This window comes from Bombus affinis, chromosome 6 (assembly GCF_024516045.1).
Source record: "Bombus affinis isolate iyBomAffi1 chromosome 6, iyBomAffi1.2, whole genome shotgun sequence".
NCBI classification, from domain to species: domain Eukaryota; kingdom Metazoa; phylum Arthropoda; class Insecta; order Hymenoptera; family Apidae; genus Bombus; species Bombus affinis.
The window spans coordinates 5837500-5855923 of NC_066349.1; the positions used below are offsets into that span (position 1 = coordinate 5837500).

The 18424-nt window shown below is 38.3% G+C and overlaps 1 protein-coding gene across 5 annotated transcripts in view; it reads right to left on the reverse strand.

Annotated features, from left to right (window-relative positions):
• LOC126917305 (RB1-inducible coiled-coil protein 1) overlaps positions 1–18424 on the reverse strand; it is a 59034-nt gene that overhangs the window by 11747 nt on the left and 28863 nt on the right. For all 5 annotated transcript variants that reach the window (XM_050724038.1, XM_050724037.1, XM_050724040.1 and 2 more), the window contains one exon: positions 1313–1601. In XM_050724038.1, the coding sequence (XP_050579995.1) occupies positions 1313–1601 (289 nt within the window). The remainder of the gene's footprint in view (positions 1–1312; positions 1602–18424) is intronic.

The following is an 18424-nucleotide window of genomic DNA, read 5'->3' on the forward strand; positions in this document are numbered from 1 at the left end:
TTGTCTTATAACTCGCTTTAACATGGTATATAATACGTGATTTGCATCAAATTTCTCCATCTTTAATATGATTTGATAGTTAACGATGGAACAACTTTAATGGTTAGTAACGACCTATTAAATTCGAAGTTTGATATGTACCCATCTAATACATATTATGCAGACGGCAAATACGAATGACCGATTTAGCAATTACTTAATTGCTAGTGTTTATAGTATTGCTAGGACTGTTACGTTTCGTTGATCACGTTGACTGTTATTTTACTACCAGTATCCCAATTATGTTCGTTTCCTTGAAACTCACGTCTTCCTTAATGTCACGCAACACTACACGCTCTCCACACACGATTCCTTGGAACGTAACAATGTATCGAGCGTGTGATTAACGTCATTATAAAAAAAAAAAAAGAAACTAACCAACTATCACGTTTGCGATTCGAACGTGAACTATAAATATACGCGCATGTGTGTATACATATATATACATATTTTACGGGAAGCGAAGCGAACCCGGGACCTCGACAACTTATGTCACGACGTGATTACAGTCACGACGTGATTATGCAAATTGGATGATATCGTTAACTCTAATTGAACGTTGCGCTTGATCTTAATTATTTATTGTCCCCAAAACTTAAATGCTATGTACATGAAACTTCAACTTATCATTCTTTTAATAGAAAAATACTTAAATATGTATCACTTTCAAATCTTGTTGTAAATTAAATTTTAAACTTGCTTACATTACCGTACAACCAAACACCTGCTTACTTCTTACAAGATGTAATTTAATTACACAATTACAGATAAAAGAAACTGCAATAATTTTATTCTCATATTATACAGAAATATATATATAATTTATTTATATATGTATTTATTATATAATTTATTATATATAATTATAATTATATATTATATATAATTTATTTATATTTATATTTATATTATATATATATATATATATTTCTATACAACATGAGAATAAAATTATTGCAGTTTCTTTTATCTGCAATTATATATATAGAAATCTACGAAGTATAAAAAGCATTTATGGCTGGTAATATTCATATAACCAAAATCCTCATAAAAAGAAGACTGAAGTGAAAACACCCCACTGACCACACTGAAGAAATAAAATAGACAAACTCGAAGATGGTATCCCGCTGGGGATAGCCGTCCACATGTTAATTAGCAATAAAGTTAGAACAATTTCCGAGTGTCCAGCTGGACAGAATGTGAAACACAAATTAAATAAAAAAATATCTATATATATAGATATATGGATGGGAATGTTTTCTGTATTACTCACTTTTGAAGTAGTTCCAAGTGTTGTTGTCTCGCCGACAGATAGACGGCGAAACTCTGTTGTAAAACATCAGCCCGTGACTGGAACATCTGCGTGATGTCCTCGAGATTCGCGACCACGGCAGCCCACCCCTGTTGCTGAAGGTGTTGATCGTGCACCAGCTTCTCGCAGATCCTGGTTTGCTCCCGCGCCAATCCACAGCATTGCTGAGCCAATTGGGCACGAGCAACGAGGGTCTGATAAGTGGCCGGCATCGCCAACGACGCATCGATTTGGTTCTGAAGATCGACATCTGCAATGCAAAGGGCGATCGATCGTATCGAGCTCTTAATCACGGAATATTTGTCCAAATGAACTGTCCCGCTTTTATTGATCGAAATACCAATCGTCGAACTCTAACCAGTTAAATGGGAAAGGCGAGTTAATCCTTTCGAGAAGGCTTTTTTTTCTTTTATCAATGGGAGAAGAAACTATTAAAGAAACAATCGGTAAATTAAGAAACAAATTGTAATAATTAATAAAACACACACATATATTTTGCACGAAGCATATTCTATACTTATGCTTCTATATTTATGGATGAAGCCAGAATTCTGAATATCACTGCACCAATCTATGCTGCTACTTGATGCTTTTGTTTAGAACTTAGCTATATATATCGTGAAGGCTATTATACCTCCGATGGCGAGGGATTGAACGAGCGACCAACCGACACAATGTCCACAAGTCGCTTGTATAATTGATCGAGCTTCACCGATGTAATCTTGGCACTTTGGCACGCGACGAAAGCTCAAGGTCGCGTAATGGCTCGGATCATCTCAATACCTTGCGTCATACCCTGGATTCGTAGTGATAATTTGCACCTAGTCGTCCAGATTTCGTTCAAACCGATAGTTCGAAACAATTCTGCTAAAGATTTACATTTTTCTATTTCTATTTTGATTTGGTGATAGATACGATAGAGATTATGATATCGATTCAGTGCTTAACTAATTAACAAACAAATTATCTCTTCCATGTTATCGTGTTATCGTGTAATCATTGGTTTTAGCCTTATCTGATTTGAAAATCATTTAAAATTCAGATGCAAGATATATTTACGAAAAATATAATTCTTTTTACACCGATTCGTTTTTCGTGAAAATTATCGCAAGGAAACACGAAGCTTCGGACACTCGGAGCGGCTGCCTGGGTTTCGTCATTCCCGATTCGAGGAAGAGATAACAAAGTCACTCGAGGGTGCAGTAAGTTGTAAATTATGTCCTTTCCCTTGCTGTGTCACGGGGCTAGCGGTCCTCAACGGTATCGTGACTGCGTGTCGAATAATCTTCGTAGGATCATTATCACGGTCGAACGAAACGAACTATCCACACGCGTATTCTGCGATCCCGAGCAAACGTGGGGTTTCGAATAAATCGAGACGCTTTTATATAAATAATAGATTATATCCCTTTGTATTTTGCTTACATTACGACATCCAATCGAGGTACAACCGATATTAAAGGAATAAAATTCTCTTCTAAACCTACCCAACCGTTTTCTAACTTAAAAATTCTTCTAGCTGTGTAACAAAATCGCGACTTATCTATTTTTACATCACAAAAAAAAATATCATGTTCTAGCAAACTACGTTCCCTCGCGATGATACGAGACGATGAGTGTCTCCTTACGAGTCTTGTTCGACGTTACGTGGTCAGTTTCGAGGCGAGTGTCCAATGTGGCGGTTCGAAGTTGATGTAAGGGAACTGCTTACATACTGCGATGCGTTATGACAGCAAGGAAAATCGCTGGCCGGAGTTAATTTTATTTAAAGTTTAGAGGCTGCTTCCACCGATTACCTCGCGTATAAACAACACGTTAGGCTCTCTCGTGAATGCTTAGTAAGATTACGTCAAGCACACTTTGAAACTCGAGGAATTTTGTCACGATGATCGTACACTTTATTACTAGCAATGTGTGTTCATAGGTTTGAGCGAGAGAGTAGAAACTGATTGATGAACGTTGCCTAATATCATTCAACGTGCTATTTTTCCTCGGCAAATATTGACCGTAACGTAGATGGTAGTCATCGAGGAAGAAATCTATCAAGAGCTTTCAATCGATGAAATAACCATCCTACAAACTTCATTCTTCCGTAAGTTTTATCTGTATAAATCGATTCGTTCTTCCGTATAACAAATAATACTTCTCGTAAATGAAAGTTTCGTCAGTTGAACAAATTACGAAAATTTGAAAATTAAAAGTCGATACACGAGTCGATACATGTCGATACGAAATAATTTCCATAGGTTCGAGTATACCTTTGTCTTCTGTTAGCTTTTCCGATGAATAGAAAAATAAGACGCGATACGATTAAGTGAACCTGTGGTTCTTCAAATTTCAAATAATTATTAATCGATTGACCGAAATTCACGCGGCGAAAAAGAAAGGAAAGTCCAGTAAAGACGATCCAGAAGAATAAATCCGAGCTAAATATGTATATGTTGTACAACTGTTGGATATTGGATCGATTTTATAGCGCGCTGCTGCATGGGACGCTGTCCTTCTCGCTGCCCCTTGTTCCGGTGTTTCATTTTAGAAAAAAGAAAGGACGATCAGAGGGAAAATTTGTTAAAGCGTAAAAATGTCAGAAGGTGGAAATCGAACGATGAATTCATGAGGTCATAAAAGTCGAAGAGCGACGACAAAAGAACCATGGAACGTGACTTTTCTCTTTCTCACTCTTAATTTCAATCATTAATTCAGTTATGACCGATTTCCATTCGCAACAATAGACTGCGTTGTAGACGAAGAAGAATACGAAATAAATCAGAGATCGAGACCGAGTGACCCCGACGATTTGCAAATCCAAAACCGTTTTGATCGTCGTCATCCGCGAATTGAACGCAGAATGCCGTTTAAGGGGAAAATAACTGCGATGATTTGCGATGCGTGATCTCACCTGGAACTGCGACGCAGAACATGGACAATCGGTAATTAGCATTTGCGATAAAACTTCCATCGTCAATGCTTATGATCAACTTGCGTTTTGATTCGTGTTTCGAATAGCTCGGTCATTGTTTAGAGTTTAAAGTGTGGATAGAAAAAAGTTTTATATAACCTAGCAAACGCAAGGATGGTACCCCGCTGGGGATAGCCACCAACGTGTTAATATAACTGCTAAAAAATTCGACCTAATGTCCAAAATGGACAAATTGTGAATATTAAGAAATAAATAAAAAAAAAAGAAGGAAGTTTAACGCATACGTTGTTACTGTAATTTACGTAAAACGTATAATTAGTTGCTAGAGCTTTTCTGATAACTAGCCTGCGAATTTCTAGGCATTTATGAGAATTGTAAAAATGGAAAAATGCACAAAACGCGCACAATGCGCAAAGACAAACAAAATATCCAAAAAGGAATTATTGAATAGATAAGTTATCTATTTAATATGTTAATTCGCCACTAAATAGGTGGAAGTAATTTTTACTTAGAGGTTCTATTTCTTGTATAGTGAAATTCTAGGAAAAACATAGTTATGCACCTATATACAATAAAAGATCCATCGTCTAGCGAACCACTCAGGTTACACAACGATAAGGTAGAGGCAAAGCGGGCAAAAATGTTGAAGATTCGCTCGCGTTTCGTCTACCGCATATAACGACGGTAACCTCATTTTAATCGTGTAATTGCGTAAGCTTCCGGCGCAGGTTGAACCTGGCAAACAGGGGCCAAGAATTTCACGGCACGACACTGAATTCCCAGAATATCTTAACTTGGACTAATGCTCTCCTTTTCTAATAATACATACTACGCACCGCAAACACACGCCTACGCGTTCGAGAATGCACCCCTCGTTGCCAGAACAATCGCACGTACGTTTATTAGCGAAAAAAGAAGAAAAAAACGCATTTTCTTCGATTTCCATATTCAACCAAACTTATAAAAAATTACTCAAATCGGAATCGATCAGACTCGACAGTTAATCCCCGTCTTCTGTATTTCTACCAATCACGCTATCAACCAACTATCCGGATAATTGGATATTGGGTTATTCGTCGGAAGCGGTTAAGCAAGCCGCCACGATGAATGTCGTGCAATCTATCGTAACTTATTAAAGGGTTAATAGGTCGCGGGCCACGCTTCGCGGAGCGCCGTGCCAGACATTTGCGAACGCTGTTTCATTTGAATCAGTACTCGTACGGTTGATAGTCCAGCGGCCTGCATTAAAGCCGCTGGCCAAGCATCTCGATGGGACTGCGTGGACGCATGAATGAAGAACCATAGCGGCTCGATGGGCCGCGATCTTATCTGCGGTGAAAACTCGGTCAGCCGTAGGCTATCTGGGGAAAAAGGGGGAAAGAAATCGCTGGTTTAGCGGTCGATCTATTGGTCGATCGCCAGAAACCGATTGCTGAACGATAACGCGTTCCTCGATGGTAAATATCACTCGATTTCTCTCTCCTTTGTTCGAATTTGATTCTTTTCTCCCTTTTTTTATTCTTTCTTTCTTTTCTTTCCATTTTCCCCTTTACATCGTTCGCGTTAGTCTATCGATGACTGCATAAACGTGGGACGTGACTATCAAGACTCTTCTTTTTTCCCTTTTTATCTGGACACGATTCACTTTGCACGAACACCAGATAACATCTTCGCGTCGCGAATTAAGAATTCACGGAAAAGTCTGATTACTGATTTTTAAAAGAGAAAGGAGAGCCAGGTTTAAGGTCTGTGTTTTTACGTCGTTTAACGCTGCAGCGAATCGCATCGATTTACTTTCATTGCCATGAAAGTCACGCGACTTTCGGTGGAAATATGAAGTAACAACGAACGTACTTATGCATCGACGCATTCAGGAGTAAAAAGAGTCGATTTGAGATTGTAAGCCGGGAATTAACGAATAGGCAACGTAGGTTTGTTTCGTTCCTCTCGTTTTTCTTTTAATATAACGGCGAGACTCAGATACGCAGATCGTTAAAGCGGTACAAATTAACCATTTTCTCTGGTTACCAGTGAAACTCGGTACTTTTACCACAAATGCGAAACATGTGTTTTCTCAATTAGAATAAATTTCTTGCAGACATGGCTTATAATCGTTGAAATCCCGCCGTTTTGCTTCAAACAAACTGCAAAACATTCCCACGCCAGCACAAATCTGTTTTTTGCTATGTAAGACGATGTTACATTACCATTTTTCTAACAGTAGTAGAAAAGAAAGAATAAAACAATTTGGTATTAGCAAACTTGTATACTGTAATTAGTTTCTTTCATTAATTACGGAGTATGATTTTCTATCTACTGCTCTAGTAATTATATCAAAGTGGGAGAAACGTTTAGATGGAGAAACAGTTGGAAATAGCAATTTCGAGCAGACAACGAATCAAGTTTCCACGCAATCCTCAAAAGTGCACAACCCACTGCGGTTCTCGCCACCTGACACGCACTCCTTCGACGTATTCTATAGCTTTCTCTCGCTATGCACCAAGCCTCTACTACTATCAACGACGAAGCGTAAAACCAATAAAATACAAGATTTCGATATGAAGTAACCTGCGTGCGCTCGGATATATTTGCACGTTCGTTCATAAATATTAAGTCATATGCTGGTCTCGTGCAAAATCTGATAATTAACCTAGATTTTTTTTTTATTTGAAAGAATTTTACAATCAATTCTCATTGAGAATTATAAGTAAATTATTCTGGCGTGGTACTATAACTTGAATAATAAGTGTTTATCGTATATTTGATTCTAGTTGAATCTAATGCTTAAATCTAATTAATCTAAATTTGTAAAAGAATAGAAAATTGGTTAGAATTTTATATTCTTGCAAGATCAAGATTCAAGATACTTCAGAGAAAAGAGTCAATTATATTTTTCTGTATAATTATACAGTTGCATTGTTATTAATTATACAATTTAATTTTTCTACGTAATTATTTCAGGTTGTCCCAAAAGTTTCTTTCGTTTATATAAGGAAATAATAGGTGCACAACATTTTTTGCTTTCTATTATTTTATCGAATTACGTACAATGATGTTCTATTGGAACAAAATAGATCATACATAATTCAATAAAATAATATAAAACAAACAACGTTGTGCACCTATCATTTCCTTATATGATGATGACAATAATGATGTTGTGAGCGGCACTCGACAGCAAACTTTTTTTTTTATTTGGAAGTAGTTTACAATCAATTCTCATTGAGAATTATAAGTAAATTATTCTGGCGTGGTACTATAACGTGAATAATAAATGATTATCGTATGTTTGGTTCTAGCTGAATTAATGTCGAAATTTAGAGAGTAATGTCTTTTTAGTTTGCGGATCTGATTCATCGTGTCAAGTAACTAGTGAGTTTTGGTGGTTGTTAATTCTTATGTTATATCTATTACTGAATTTGGATATTTCTTCTTTTAACTGTAGGTATCTTAAGATCGCGATGTATTGTTTCGTTGGTAACATACCAAGATCCACACGCAGATCCACACTGTCAAGGAGAGCATCCTGCGAACTACAAAGGGTGCTCAGCCTACAAAACACTACATAATATAAAGTATCCAAAACTGAGACCCAAGGACATAACCATACAAGAACCTAAACCCCAAAAACTCACCTCACCAACAGTATCCTATGCGCAGGCAACGCAAGGAAACGTAAACAACTCGAAAACACACAGTGTACACACAGAAAATACAATTCCCACCCCACAAAACACAGACAACTTCACCAGACTCGAAAAACTTATCGAGAAGCAAACTGACAACTGAGCAAATTAACAACTTGCTGTCACTACTCACACTCTTCATAGACAAATTCATACGCACAGAAGCAAAATAAAACCAATGCGAATAGCTCTGTGGAACGCCAACGGTCTAGCTCAGCACAAATTTGAACTAGAACTATTCTTAAAACAACAGCAAATCGATGTGATGCTCATATCCGAAACCCACTTCACCGACAAAAACTACCTCAAAATACACGGCTACAACTTCTACCACACCCAACACCCCAGCGGAAAGGCCCACGGCGGCACCGGAATCATAATCAAATCAAACATCAAGCACTACGAACTTCCACCATTCCAGAAAGACTACCTCCAAGCAACAAACGTAGCAATAGAAGACTGTCATGGTACGATCACCACTTCAGCTGTATACTGCCCTCCCAGACACTCCATCGCCAAAGAAGACTTTGACAGATTCCTGAACACCCTGGGCAATAGATTCATAGCTGGAGGAGACTACAACGCCAAACACACCCAATGGGGCAGCAGACTGGTTACAGTAAGTGGCAAAAACCTCCTCAACAGCATAATAACCAACAACCTCAACTACCTTACCACATACGAACCCACACACTGGCCCACCGACACAAACAAAATACCCGATCTCCTTGATTTCCTCATAACTAAAAATATCTCGTCAAGACACGTCCAAATCAATTCCTCGGCTGATCTCTCCTCTGACCATTCCCCCGTGATAGTAACAGTCAGTTCAACTATCATCGAGAATACACCTAATGGCTCCATTCATAACCAACACACCAACTGGCAGCTCTTTAGAGAAATCTTCACACACACAACTTCAGCCTCAACTTCACTAAAAACCAATGAAGAAATCGAAGCAGCCACGGAATACCTAAACACGAGCATAATAAACGCTATCCGCTTCTCCACACCGGCAAAAACGTCCATCAGCAAACACGAATATCCCCAGTACATATTTCAAAAAATAGCAGAAAAACGTAGACTAAGAAGAGTATGGCAGACCCATAGAACACCGGAGGACAAACGCAAACTAAACAACGCAACCAGAAAACTATCCAAAACCATAAAAAACTACAATAATGACTGTTTTCACAAATATCTCGCCAGCTTGTCCCCCACAGCCGACTCCAACTACTCACTATGGAAGGCCTCCAGGAAACTCACGCGCCCCCCACAAATAATACCTCCAATCCGCCCGCAAGGTGGATGGGCGCGTAGCCCTATAGAAAAAGCCAACCTATTTGCCAAACACTTGTCTGAAGTATTCAAACCCCACTCCTCCGTAGCTGCTGCAGACGTTACCGAATACCTGCACACTCCCTTCCAAATGTCCCCTTCTATTGAACCCTTCACTTCTGCAGAGATTATAGAAGCAATCAGTCGCCTAAACTCCAAGAAAGCAGCAGGTCACGACCTAATAGGAAATAAAGCAATCAAGGAACTTCCCATAAAAGGGATTGCACTCATCGCATCAATCTTTAACGCTATCCTCCGCCTTCAACACTTTCCCAAGACTTGGAAAATCTCACTGATCACCCTCATCCCTAAACCCGGTAAACCAATATATGAAACCACCTCCTATCGCCCAATCAGTCTTTTACCTACCCTGTCTAAACTATTCGAGAGGATGCTCACGAATCGTCTCTTCCCACTCCTAGAAGAATTGAAAACACTCCCAGACCACCAATTCGGCTTCCGAAAACAACACTCAACAGTAGAGCAAATCCACCGCATAACCCACATGATCAGCCAAACCCTTGAAAAGAAAAAATACTGTTCAGCGGTATTCCTGGACATCCAACAGGCATTCGACAAAGTATGGCATGAAGGGCTACTCTACAAGCTTAAAAAAATCCTACCCCACCCATACTACTCCATCTTAAAATCCTATCTAACCAACAGACAATTCATAGTTAAATGCCTAGACGCTACTTCCGCAACATTCCCAATAGAATCCGGCATACCCCAAGGTAGTGTCCTCGGACTATTGTTCTCCATCTACACTGCCGACTTACCTATATCAAACGAGGTAACAATAGCAACATTTGCCGACGACACAGCAGTATTAGCTACCCACGCAGACCCGGCAATTGCCTCATCCACTCTCCAGCGAAGTCTCGACACCATGGAAAAGTGGTTCCAAAAATGGGGCTTCAAAATAAACGAAAAAAAATCCTCTCATGTAACCTTCACGCTCCGAAAACAAACCTGCCCCCAGGTCACCATTAACAACACAATAATCCCAAGCAAAGACTCCGTAAGATACCTGGGCATGACCCTGGACAGGAGGCTAACTTGGAAAAAACATATCTCAGAAAAAACAAAGCAACTAAAGGAAAAACTAAGAAAATTCTATTGGCTCACGGGCCGATGCTCCAAACTAAACATACAGAACAAAATAACCCTCTACAAGGCCGTAATAAAACCTGTCTGGACCTACGGAATCCAACTATGAGGAACAGCAAGTAACTCCAACATTGAAATACTACAACGCTTCCAATCGAAAACGCTAAGATCCTTATTAAACGCACCCTGGTATGTTACCAACGAAACAATCAACCATGACCTCAAGATACCTACAGTCAAAGATGAAATACACAAGTTCAGAAGCAGATATAACACAAGAGTCAACAACCACCAAACCCACTAGTCACCCAACTACTGGACACGACGGACCAGATCCGCAGACTAAAAAGAAAATACCCTCTAGATTAAATCCTTAGTTTCTACTAGAACCAACAATATAAAACTATTATAATCCATGTCATTGTATCACGCCAAACTAAGTTACTGAAAATTCTCAACGAGAATTGATTGTAAATATTCTAATAAATAAAAAAAAAAAAAAAAAAACTTTCTCTCGAGGGCGATTAGCATCTTTCTTCAACCACCAACCTAGAGATTAACCAACTAACAGCAACGTCCATTTCCCTCACTTTTCTAACGAAGGTTTTCCTCGACGAATTCGATGATCTCGTATCCTTAGACATACCCCATCATAGTTTTCCACCGCAGCATCATTTTTTTTTTATTTGGAAGGATTTTACCATCTATTCTTATTGAGAATTATAAGTAAATTATTCTGGCGTGGTACTTTAACTTGAATAATATGTGTTTATCGTATGTTTGATTCTAGGCGCAGCATCATCGTGATGAAAAGTCAGTTGGTAGTTGACTAGAGTTCCTTGACGCATCTTGAGCAATCATCATCCGAACTCAATAAAATAATATAAAACAAAAAATGTTGTGCACCTATTATTTCGTTATATGATGATAACAATGATGATGTTCTATTGGGGAAAAGTGGATCATACATAATTCAATAAAATAATATAAAACAAAAAATGTCGTGTATTATTCCCTTATAAAACGAAAGAAACTTTTGGGACAACCCAATACAATTGTGCTATTCTATTCCTTATCCAATTTATCTTGTCTCTTTAAAAATATCCTAACGTTTATGAACGAAAGTGGAGGTGAAATTCCTGACGAAAGATAAGGGTCGGAACGAAGACGACGTGAAAAGATCAGCCACGCGAAATGACGGGATCGGATAAGGAGAACGTAGATGTGTGTATACGCGAGTGACAAGCTTCATAAATCTATCTCCGCCCTTTGGGAGTCTCCATTCTCCTCCACATCGTTCTGGCATTATGCAAGACAAATGCAGTGATTGCAGCGCGCGAGATCTGAAAAGGAAAGCCTCGCGTTACTAGAATAAACCCTCAAGGCTGGGATCTGGTCCAAGTATCTGATATATCGCGCCTATACATCACGCACTGTGTATACAATGTATCCACGGACCGCTGTCAATAAATGATCATCATAATTTACGATGCAGCTCCTGGTCCACGCGTACGAAAATCCCTCCAGCGCTTTCCACCATCTATTTTTCACAAATTTCAAATTAGGTAGGTGTCGAACGAACAAAGATTTGTGTTCGTGGCACAATTCACCTGGTTATGAATTGAAAAACTGAGAAATATAGTACATTAATTTTCGCCGTAACTTATTATCTGCAAGAAATTTGTAAACGTTACAATAAATCTGTATCGTATTATGCTATATGTAGCCTATACGTATATTATGTAGCTGTGTGCACATATGGGACATTATCTCGAGCGTTACAAAATGAATGCAAAGAAAAGTGTATCGACAGCGATAAATTCGCGTGCAGTTAATTGGGCCGATAAAAGCTTGCCCCCGGTCAAATCTTAACCCAATCGAAGATAACCCTAGGCGCCCCTTGTTCTTCTCCAACTTCCGCTCAATGTTCTATTTCTCTGATCGATGTTTTTCCTTTCTATTTTTCTTCCTTGCTTGTTCTCGTTAATTTGCTTGATAGATAAATCTCGAAGAAATGAGAAAGCATATCTTCCTTCGCGATATATTTCTTTTATGCCAATGTTGCAGAAAATTATAAATAGACTGCCAACATTTACGTAAGTTCATATGTTTCTAAATATATCTTAAAAAGAATTGGACCTAGGTAGAAAATTATTTTGCCTATTAGCTAAATATTGTAACGAGTACTGTACTTGGAATATTTCATATATTTTCGGATATTAACTCGGTATAATTTCTAACTGGAGAATCTTAGTTTTTATTTTGAGCTAAAAAGCATATGTTTCTGCGTAACGAAAAGGTGACGTGGTTTAATTTATTTTCATTTACTTGAACCTGTAGTAGTAACTAACGCGGGCGTATTTAACATCCAGGAGCTTGATCCAATCGTATCGTCCAAGATCAGATACATGTCTGACCAATGTAAGTATGAGCATGCAAGATGTTCGGGAGTAAAAATACGAATTTGTAGAAACAAACACACTGGACATTCTATAGACGTTTCAGTTTTTAGGTTTGCTATATGCGATCGCACCGTTTCGCGAAAGCGCCATGTGCTGTCAGACAGCTTTACGGTGGAAAACGAAAAGAGAACGACAGCGCGATAATCGTCGCAGGACAGATTACTCCTTCGTAACAATGAGCATCGTTGTGTGAGGAAAAGCGAGGAGAAATGGTATCGGGGTCTAAATAAAACCCAGCCGATTGGTTATCGACAGCTAAATAAAGAATATCGGCCCGGCTCGATGCCGAGTGCCAACGTGGAGGCTTTTGTTACGTGTTCCTCATTGGCTTCCCTCGCTCTTTCACACCTATTCGATCGACACCCTCTGATTTCCTTTCGTTTTCGACTCGACTTGTTCATTCAACGAACTCGCTTTCGTCGATGCGTTTACTCCGCCACCGATTTGTCTGCCCGGTGTTCATTTATACTCGTTCGTCAAAGACGAAAACGAAGACAAAGACGCGAGATTTCAATTTCGTCAAAGGTGCAGAGGAAAGTAACCAGTCCCTTGCTATTGAATTAGGAGCATTCAAATTTCTTTTTCTATTATCTAACTTACATTTTACAATGTGACCAGATGGACATTCGGTAAATTTGTCTAGCTTAGTTGCTAAATAACACGTAAAACCAATAATAGAGATAAAAGAATTAATACCGGATCACCAATTTGGATTCAGAAACAAACACTCCACGATAGAGTAGATGCACAGGCTTATAAACGAAATAATAATAGCACTAGAAAACAAGCAATACTGCACAGCCCTCTTTATGGACATAGAGAAAGCATTTGACAAAATAAACCATGAAAGCCTACCACAAACAATTAGGAAACAATTTCCGGAGCAAATACACCAATTAATAAAATCCTACCTAAACAGCAGAACCTTTGTAATAAAAATCAAGGACACATATTCTGAAGTTAAAGACATCAAGGCAGGGGTTCCGCAAGGAAGCGTCTTAAGCTCAATACTATACACATTATACACGGTCAACATACCAACAACTACCAATAGCAAAATACTGATATTCGCGGACGACACAACTATACTAGTCAGGCATACTAACCCAGAAACGGCAGTCAAAATACTACAAGAACATATCATAAAAATAGAAAATTGGCTACAAGAAAAACAAATAAAAGCAAATCCCAATAAATGCAACCATATTACATTCACGCTACGAAAAAAGATACCACCAAACATCCTATTGAACGGCACGCATATAACGCAAACAAAGCATGTCAAATACCTAGGACTCTACTTAGATCAAAAACTCACCTGGAAACTACACATCAAATCAATAGTAGAAAAAATACAGAAAACAAGGAGACAAATGCATTGGCTAACAAGCCGAAAATCCAAACTAAGCACAGAAAATAAATTAAAAATATATAAAACGATCATAAAACCAATCTGGACGTACGGAATACCACTATGGGGGACAGCAACAATGAGCTATATGAACAAAATAGAGACAATGCAAGCTAAAATTCTTAGAACGATAGTAAACGCCCCATGGTACGTTAGAAATGAAGGCAAACGGAGGGACTTGGAAATCTCAACGGTCAAGGAAGCAGTCAGCAACAATACGGAAAGATACAAGGCAAGAATAGCAACACACCCAAACCGGCTAGCTGCGGTAACGTTCAACACCTTAAATATGGAAAGAAGGCTAAAAAGAAAACACCCAGCAGACCTCACAAAGGATATAACCTAGCAAACGCAAGGATGGTACCCCGCTGGGGATAGCCACCAACGTGTTAATATAACTGCTAAAGAATTCTACCAAATGTCCAAATGGGACAAATTGTGAATATATAGAAATAAAAAAAAAAAAGAAAAAAAATATGTACAAAATAGAGACAATGCAAGCTAAAATTCTTAGAACGATAGTAAACGCCCCATGGTACGTTAGAAATGAGGACAAACGGAGGGACCTGGGAATCTCAACGGTCAAGGAAGCAGTCAGCAACAATACGGAAAGATACAAGGCAAGAATAGCAACACACCCAAACCGGCTAGCTGCGATAACGTTCAACACCTTTGTTGAAATGGTCACCACTTCTAGGATAACTCCACATCTGGTCTTTTTAGTTTTCTCAAGCGCTGAAGCCATCGACAAAAGAATAGCAGGAAGGCAGACCATAAAGAGTAGACAGGCGACGTTAGCTTCGGGGTTTTCAGTTACAAGGGAACACTGCTAGCGTGCGGATCTGGACCAGCTCAAATTGTATTCCTACTTATTATTACACTTCACTATTAAATCAAATATTATATTTTGTACCTTACACTTTATCCACGCGTTTTTCTCTCTTTATACACCGAATAACCTCAACAACCTTAGATATGGAAAGAAGGCTAAAAAGAAAACACCCAGCAGACCTCGCAAAGGATATAACCTAGCAAACGCAAGGATGGTACCCCGCTGGGGATAGCTACCAACGTGTTAATATAACTGCTAAAAAATTCTACCAAATGTCCAAATTGAACAAATTGTGAATATATAGAAATAAATAAAAAAAAAATTTGGAAAAATTTCACAATCAATTCTCATTGAGAATTATAAGTAAATTATTCTGGCGTGGTACTATATTATGTATAATAGGTGATTATCGTATGTTTGGTTCTAGTTGAATCTAATGTTTAAATCTAGAGGGTAATGTCTTTTTAGTCTGCGGATCTGATCCGTCGTGTCAAGTAATTGAGTAACTAGTGGGTTTTGGTGGTTGTCAATTCTTATGTTATATCTATTACTGAATATGGATATTTCTTTAACTGTAGGTATCTTAAGGTCGCGACGTATTTTTTCGTTGGTAACATACCAAAGTGGATTTGATTGGAATCGTTGAAGAATTTGTACATTGGAATTACTCGCTGTTCCCCATAGTTGGATCCCATAGGACCAAACAGTTTTTAATATGGTTTTATATAGCATTATTTTACTCTGCACGCTTATGTTGCAACGTCTGCCGATGAGCCAGTAGAATTTTTTAAATTTTGGTCCATAAATATGAAAATTGACTAAAATACTGGTCGAAAAATATGATAAACGAAAACCAGCGCTGTTTGAAGCTAAAGGTTTTTTTTTTTATTTATTTATTAAAATTCACAATTTGTCCAATTTGGACATTTGGTGGTGTATAGTTAAGTGATTTTTTGCGCACTTGACGCAAGCTGGGCTTCTGTTGCAATAATTTTTAGTGTGTCCGTATTGTTGACACCGCATGCATTGAGGTATATCTTTTTTGTGTCGTGGTGGTTCGACTGTTACTATTGTGTTTAGTATTTGTTTGATATCATATATTTCCTTGTTATTGTTTCTGGGTTCCAGTTCTATTAAGAATAGTGGTAATGGTTGCTTTGTGTCGAATCTTGTTATATTGTTTATTGTTCTTGTTTGATGACCAATTTTAGCTAACTCATCGCTTAGTTTATGTCTGTTCGTTTTAGGATGCAATCCTCTTATGACAATTTTATAGCTCCTTTCAGTTTTAAGCTGATACGTGTGGTAGATAGCATTTTTTTCTTTTAATGCTTTTATAACTTTCCTAAACGTTTCTGGAGTGTTTGTTTGTATTTTTACTTGTTCCAATTTTGTTTACTTTATTGTGTAGTTGTTTTTCTCATCTAGATTATTTAGTAGATCGATGAGCGGGTCTATTATTTGGGCCTCAACAAAGATTGGTGGTGGTTTTGTAATATGATTTGTTTGGATAGTGGTTTTATTTACGGGGTCAGCGTCTATTTCTTCCGTTAGTGAGCTGAAGGGGTTACTTAATGGTAATTCTTGCAGCCATCGCTGCTTTTCTGTATCTGTGTTTCCTATGGCACTTATGTCTGTAGTTGTTTTGCGTTTTTTGCTAGTCTTCGCTAGCTTCCAGCTTTCGTCCTGGTAGTATCTTTCATGTTCTGAATTGCTATCTTCCTGTCCCCGATGCTCTTTTGTTTCTTCTGTCTCCATGTTAATTTGTTTGGTTTTTATATAATATGTTTCTCCTTTTGTTGCTATGTTTATAGTTGGTATCTGCATTGCTATTTTATTTCCTCCTCACTATCACTTTGCAGCACTATTACTTTGAAGCACTTTTTCACTATTCACTTATACCTAGAGAGGACGACCGTCTAGACATGTCCGCCCTCCTCGGCTGTCCGAGCAGAAGCTAAAGGTAACTACCGATCGAAGACTGAGGGTCTAAGAGGCCTATATTTATCCTTCATTCGACGAAGAGAAAATGTAAGTGAGAAGCGTAGTTTCGGCACGTTTGATGAAATGAACGGACACATCGATAGAAATCCCTCTTTTCTTTCGAGAAAACGAATGGTTTCCTTTCTGGGAAAACTAATCCGAAACACGTCCGTTAAGTCGACATTGGAGAAAAAGGGACGTTCAGGTATTCTTGACCCACGAGAAACCTGTCCCTTTCGCGAAACAAGTTAAAAAAAGCAGGTATAGAAAGAAGACCAGAACGTGAAAGTCATGGATCTTGGGAAATGTGGAAAATGTCCAGAAATTAACTAAGAAATATGAAGATGCAGGTCGATGGTTCAAGAATAAGTCTCTCAATCATCCATAAAAAAACTAACAGAAAAGCAGTAAAAGAGCGACCTTTAATGTTGACTTGAAGGCTTTGAGATTCATTTACATTTTTCAAGAATTTCAATCACGCAATAGAGAAAGAACGATTGAAATGAAAAGTACAGGGTTTGAAAATTAGATTAGTAGTTATTTTTTATTGTCATTCTTGAATAAACTGGCGTTAATCGAAAGATTCAATAAAACAAATAATAAAAGTAGTAAAAAATTGATTTCGAGTTTTAGTTATTTACCAAATATCCAACAGGACAAATTATAAGGTACAAATTAAATAATAATAAAAAAAAGTTTTAGTTGATTTCAAACTTTACCAAGATTTCGGGCATCCAATCGGAAAACAACAGACACAAAAGAGACGCGACCTAAAAGTCGGGTAGTAGATGTTTTCCATTTTCTAAATGACCCAAGTCACTCTCGATCTCCCAGATCCAGTGAAACGCTCCCTAGCTCGAAATTAATATTCTTTCTTCGCAGCAGCGCAGACACACCTTTTCTCTTTCTCTTTTTCTCGCGGAGCATGCCTTTTTGCCGAGCATATCAGTGCCGTGAAAGTTCGCGTTTAAAGTGGATCGCGGACTTGAGATTCAGAGGTCGTGGAAAATGGCCAGCGGCCATTCTGAACACTGAACATCTCCCACGGGTGTGAACGTCATCGGCGATTCGTTTTCGACCTCGTTTGCCGATAGAAAAAGGAATCGTGCCATCAAGAAATAGTAAAACGAGAATAAAACGATATCTCCATTGGCAGAAACCACATTGACAGAAAAGTTTCGTATGTATTGGATTATTTAGCGAACCGCTCATTATCAGTTTGAATCTTTTGCCAGCGCTTGAACGTCCTTTGCTGGCTCCTGCAACTCAAAATTCTGTCGAAGCGCCAGGTTGCTTTTTCATCAAGCATTTTCGATCAAATTTTTTGATCA